Below are 6,074 nucleotides of genomic sequence, written 5' to 3'. Positions count from 1 at the left end.
CGGGTCCCTCCGGGCCTGCGCTGTGCCCGCACACCCACGCGGGACCTGTGTCACCAGGTTAAAAATGGAAACAGTTCGGGCCCTCTTTTTTTCCTCCCTTTAAGACAACCCAAGGCCCAAATAAGGCGCGGGCCGTGGGGCGCCCGGTGAGCTGGCCAAGTCCTCCCCGGCGGGCGAGTGGCGGCTGGCCCGGCGGCAGGGCTTGGGCCTCCTCCAAGACTCGCCCGGCTGCTGGGCGGTGCACCCCGGCAGGCTATAAGGGCCTCTCCTCCGCCCTCCGAGACTCACTCGGCCGCAGCAGCCGCAGCCCCCGCGCAGCCACCCCCGGAGCCCGCGTCCCCCAGCCCAGCGCCCAGCCATGGAGGCCATTAAGAAGAAGATGCAGATGCTGAAGCTGGACAAGGAGAACGCCATCGACCGGGCCGAGCAGGCCGAGGCGGATAAGAAAGCCGCAGAGGACAAATGCAAGCAGGTGAGCCGCCCTCCTGCGCTGGGCCGCGCCGGGCTGCCCAGCGCCCTCTCTGTGCCAGGTCCCCTGCCGGGGAAGGCCGGGCAATGGCGCCAAGGGCACGGGGCCCAGAAACCTGCTGGGGTGGGACGGAGGAAGAGTGGGGCAACGCTGTCCTCCCTCATTGGCACGCAAGCGTGTCTGTGTATGTCTGAGCGTACCTGTGTGTGCGCCTGTGTTGTACACGTGTGTCACGTGTGTGTGCGTGTCTCGCTGGGGGTTAAGGTCACCGTGAGAATGAGTGTGTGCGAGGAGAGGTGTGAGTGTGGGGCTGCCGCCCGTGGTCGCTGGGAAGCGGGTGTGCAAGGGCGCGGATGCGTGCGTGGCTCTGTGTGTAGACGGCGGTGTCAGTGTGGGTCCGTGGCGGGGAAGAGCGGCCGTGTGTGCTCGCGCAACAGGCGGCAGGACAGGGATTGAACGTATGTGCCCAGGTGGCTGTGTCTGTGGCAGCACATGCGTGTGTGTCGGGGGATGGTGGGTTTTGTCGGCATGTATGTCACGCGTGTTTGGATGTGTGTTTCCGCTGGCGTGTGTGCGCGTGTGCACACCGGGGAGAGAGCGGCAGTGCAGAGCCGTGCTGAGTGTGGGCGACCCCATGCCGTGCATCCCGGAGCACCGGCTGTGACAGGAGCCTTCGGGTCGGCATCGGCGGCTCCCCGAGGAGGGTGGCCCCACGCGTGGGTGTGGTGGGGACCCGGGGCTGTGCCCACCGAGGGCGGCTGGGTAGGGCCTGGGGGCCGGGGCGGAAGGTGAGTCGACAGTGGGGCCAAGAATCTCGGCGTGTCCCTGAGAATCTGGGGAGCCCCTGCCGTCCCTGCTGCCAGCCCGGGGCGGGGAGGTGGGCTGCCCACGGCGGGCAGAGGGCAGGGAGGCCAGTTCCCATCCCCCAGCAGCCCGGGACCCACACAGACCCAGGGCTTTGGGGACGAGAGTCCCAGGAGGCCCTGGCCTTCGGGGTGCCGCAGGGAGCTAACGCAGGGGCAGCGAGCAGGGCCTGGGGCAGAGCAGACGTCGGTCGTCCAGGTCTGGTGGCTGGAGCAGTGGGCGGCAGGCAGGAAGGGAGTCCCCACAAGGCTTACCACACCCCAAGGTCAACTGCCAAGCCCTCGGGAGCGTCCAGGTCTCAGATAAGCCCAGGGAGACACCCAGGACGGCCCAGCAGGTAGAGGCGGTGGCTCTGAGCGCAGACTGGCCACGTCCGAGTTGCGGCTTGTCGCTGGGTGCCCTGGAGCAAACGCCCTCTCCTCTCTGGGCCTCGGTGGCCACGTGTGCGAGGTGGGGACGTCACAGTGGTGCCTCCCTCGCTGCCGCCACCGCAGGATCAGAGGTGACTGAGCAGGTGGAGCCCTTGGCCCAGCGCCTGGCACAGAGCAAGCGCGAGATAGACACGGTGTATTTCCTGCCCCGCCCTACTTCCCTTTGGGCCGCCCCATGCCCCAGTGTCCTGGGACTGCTCCCAGAGTCTGTGACACATCTGCACAGGCCAGGCCCCACCCCTGCCGCATACTCCCTCCTCCTTCCCTGTGCCCCTCCCTGGCAAACACACAGAGGTCCATCCTGTGCTGGCCCTGCACTGCTGGCTTCCAGCCATCAGTTAGCCTTCACAGGACGGGCTTAGCCCGAGATTCAGAGAGAAGTAAGTTTATGGCTCTAATTCTCACTAAGATGTGAGTGACTGATACAGCTGAATCCCCAAAGGCAGCCACAAGTTCAAAAGGGAAGGATCCTCAAAGCCTTCAGCCAGGTGTATGGCCAAGGAGGTAGGGACAGATTCTCCAGCCTCCAGCTGGCTTTTCATTACGCTTTTTACAATTTTTTTTTTTCCCACAAAGCCACCCACTTCAGTGGACTTAGGGTCAAATTAGGGCTGGGGCTTCTTCTAGCTTATGGCACTTTCCTGCACTTCTCTGAGCCCTCAGTGTTCTCATCTGTGAAATGGGGACAAACAATACCTTCTGATAGCCGGGTGTGGAACCTAAAATCCCAGAGGTCCGAAGCAAAAGCCAGGGCCCCACAGGGTGGAGGCCCAGTCCTGCCTGGGAACACGGGCAGGTGGTGAGGAACTCAACCTACCTAGAGCGCCTTTAGCTGCAGGAGGCCAGAGACAGCAAGTCTCAGGGCCAGCCTGACCCTTGGGGATGCCCAATTCCCAGCTCTGCCCTTCTAGTGTGGGAACAGGACAAAGCTAGGCCAGCCCAGCCGCTTCCTGCCCACTCCCCTCCCAGGGCAGCGACATCCTCCACAACTGGTCTTTGACCCCACATCCTGCTGCAGTCCTGCCCTGAGGCCCCATGCGCAGGGACTAAGGTGTGTGCAGTCCAGGATCCTCCTAGCCATCTTACAGGCGGGGAAACTGAGGCCCACAGGAGGACAATGGCTCGCCAGGGCAAGGCTGCACACGCCAGCACCTCCTTTGCGCGTGGAACTCGGACAGAAGGAAAGGAAGCCGATGCATGTTGGTCTTATCTATTTTTGACAACCACCTCCTACCACTGAAGGGTTGATCCGGTCCACAAACTCCCCACAGTGTTCCAACACTGGGGCCCGTAGGGACCTCACCCCCACGACCCCCAGGCTAGGGGAGACAGAGTCAGACACGGATGCCCCCAGCTCAGGGGGCAGGGCTGGGACAGAGGCTGGGAGAGCCCCAGGGGTGGTGAGGACTCCCCACAGGGAAGCAGGGCAGGCTGCCGAGGGGAGTGGAGGACCAGAGGGAGTCCTCCCAGCAGAAAGTGGAGAGGAGGGCTGTCGGGCGGTGGGCACAGCACTGCCCACTAGCCAAGAAACCAGCTTGGATTCAAACCCCCCATCTGTGTGGCCTTGGGCGAGTCCCTTCCCCTTCACCCAGGGTCTCAGTTTGCCCTCCCGTAGCGTGGGATTTCGGTGAGATAGTATTTGTGACACGCCTGGCACATTCTAAATGCCCGATAGCCCTCTTGTCTAAATGTTGCCAAAAAGGTTGTCCAAACCCCAAACTGTCTTTACACCCTGATGAGTCCAAAGCTGCCAAATTTGTTCTCTCTCTTCTTATATGCTAAGAGAATCCTGTGCCGGGCACACAGTTGGTGCCCAGTTAATGCTGTGATCCACAGACTTGGAAGGAAGTCGGGTGGATGCTGGGTCAGGGCTGACCTGTGAAACGTCTTTCAGGAAATTGGCTCACTTTCTCAGTCAAGGCAGAAGTTCAGAAACAGCTGCCGGGGTGCTCAGAGACCACCATCTCCAGGCTTCCATCCTGCAGACGGGTAAACGGAGGCCAGAATAGGAAACAGGGGTCATGTGGCTGGGATTTGGAGTCTGGCTTCCAGGCTTCCCCTCCACCACCTCAAACCCCCTGGAGGTCAAGTTCAGGCCCTGTAGACCATGATTTTGGCTGTAGCTGCTATCAGCCCTGGGTTGGGCCCGGTCACCTGCTCCCAGCATCGTTGGGGTGCCCCAGGGAACTTCAGACAGACCGGCCCTCCCTGCTGTCTGCAGCACCGCAGCTAGAGACCCCTGCAGGGCACCTCAGAGACTTCAGCCGGAACCCCAGCCTGTGCCGCCACCCTCCCCCAACTGCTCCCCCATCCCCCAGCTCGGCGTAGATGATTGATACTGCCTTGGGCCGGGGACCCTTTTAAGAGCCCGCGCTGGTGTGCGCGTGCAGACACGCAGAGCACCTGGTACGTTTTGCACGTCGTCTCTGGGGTGAGCGCATGACCCAGACCAGATCCGGAGCTTGGTCTAGAAGCTGCAGGCGCAGCTTTTATAGCATACCCTCTTCTTCGGGAAGGAAGACAAGAGAAGCAAGTTCCAGAGGAAGGAAAGCCAGACTGCCGTGAGGGACAGGGCCAAGGGCATTGTCCCGGTCAGCTCAGGCATTTACAACAGAACACCGTAAACCTGCTGGCCTAAACAAGAGACATTTATTGCTCACGGTTCTGGAGGCTGGACACCCAAGATCAAGGTGCCGGCAGATTTGGTGCCTGGCGAAGGCTCTCTAGATGCCTTGTGGACAGCCGCCACCCCGCTGTGTCCTTACGTGGAGCAGGATGAACGAGCTCTGGTCTCTTCCTCTTCTTACAAGGGCGCTAATCCCATCATGGGGGTCCACACCCGTGACCTCACCTAAACCTAAGCACCTCCCCAAAGCCCCACCTCCAATCACCATCACACTGGAGATGAGGGCTTCAGGATATGAATTCGGGGGTGGGACAAAGCATTCAGTCCACAACAGGCTCATGTTCAGAAGTGGGTTCAAATCCTACACTGTGTGACCCGGGGAAAGTCACTCCACCTCTCTGGGCCTCCTGCTGCGAGGAGGTAGGAGAACGAAGGTGGGCCCAGTGGGGTTGCCTGGCTGCCCTGGGATAATGGACACGAGTCAGATCAAGGCATGAGCTGGATGGCACCACCCCAGTCCAGAGAGGGGGCTTCGGTTTATATCCCACAGACCTGAGCTTCTCAGACTGGGGGTGGCAGGAGGGTGGGGAGCAGACTTGAAGGAAAAACAGGAAGGGCTGAAAACTGGGGGAAGGCAGGGGACATTTTTATTACAATGAACACACCGAATAGACAAACATTTAAAAGGTTTAACCTGAGCCTCCAAAGCCAGTGATCTTTGAGGGATGGGTTTCTTCTAGCCAAGCCCACAAAACCCAGAAGGGGGGCTAGGTCTAAGCCCTTCAATGCTCCAGGGTATTTTGGTGAGACAGTCTAAGCACCACTGCCTTGGGCAATGGGGAGCCATAGCAGGTTCTAGGCAGGGGGAAGGGCAGACATTCTCCTTAGAAAGTTTCTCTGCTTGCTGGGAGGTGGGCAGAACTAGAGGGAGATAGGCTGAGGATGGATAGTGGGGATCCAGGCCCAGAGAATGAGACCCTCTTTCTTCCGCTTAACCCAGCATGGCGGGGAGCCTGCACCCCTGAAACTGGAATGCAAAATTGAACGTGTTTGGGGCAAACGTGTAGGCACTTCGATTTCCCAGAACTGTAAATGAGTCCCCAAGCGCACTGGGGACTCTAATAAGGATAAGAACAGCGGGTCCCCAGGACAAGGGAGGAAGATGTGAAAGCCGTATTAACCTGTAGCATTTATTGAATGGTGCATATTATTGTTAACCTATTTTACAGATGGGGAAACTGAGCCCAGAGAGAGACCGAGGACTCTTGTGACTATGGGGGACACCCCTGCACCTCGGGGCCGTGGCCCCGGGCTGATGCGTCCCCCCGTCTGTCCCCAGGTGGAGGAGGAGCTGGCGCACCTCCAGAAGAAGCTGAAAGGGACGGAGGACGAGCTGGAGAAATACTCCGAGAACCTGAAGGAAGCGCAGGAGAAGCTGGAGGTGACGGAGAAGAAGGCCTCTGACGTACGTGCGCAGCGCCGGGCGCCCGCGGCAGGGCCGGGCAGGATCCCGGGCTCGGGCGGGCGGGAAGCGCCGCGGGAGGAAGAGGAGAAGGAGGAGGAGGAGGAGGAGAAGGCGGTGCCTCCCGGCGCTTTCTCCAAATAAGTCCCGAAAAGGGGCACTTTCCAGCAGCTGCGGCCAGCGGTGCCGACGTCAGGCCCTCCCCCAGCGGTGCTGACGTCG

General features: G+C 60.7%; 1 protein-coding gene across 2 annotated transcripts in view; it reads left to right on the top strand.

Moving 5' to 3' along the window:
• The first annotated feature begins 252 nt into the window (after positions 1–252).
• The window catches only part of TPM4 (tropomyosin 4), a 22,145-nt gene continuing 16,323 nt past the window's right edge, over positions 253–6,074 (top strand). Inside the window, exons 1-2 of one of the 2 annotated variants that reach the window (XM_012663592.1) lie at positions 253–472; positions 5,730–5,855. In XM_012663592.1, coding sequence (XP_012519046.1) covers positions 359–472; positions 5,730–5,855 — 240 coding nt within the window. In that variant the 5' untranslated portion in view covers positions 253–358. The remainder of the gene's footprint in view (positions 473–5,729; positions 5,856–6,074) is intronic. The other variant, XM_012663591.1, reaches the window with a different exon arrangement.

Source organism: Propithecus coquereli, unplaced genomic scaffold, assembly GCF_000956105.1.
Source record: "Propithecus coquereli isolate 6110/MARCELLA unplaced genomic scaffold, Pcoq_1.0 Scaffold811, whole genome shotgun sequence".
NCBI lineage: Eukaryota > Metazoa > Chordata > Mammalia > Primates > Indriidae > Propithecus > Propithecus coquereli.
Note: the sequence above shows the minus strand (reverse complement) of the source record. Positions and strands in the feature narration are given on the sequence as shown.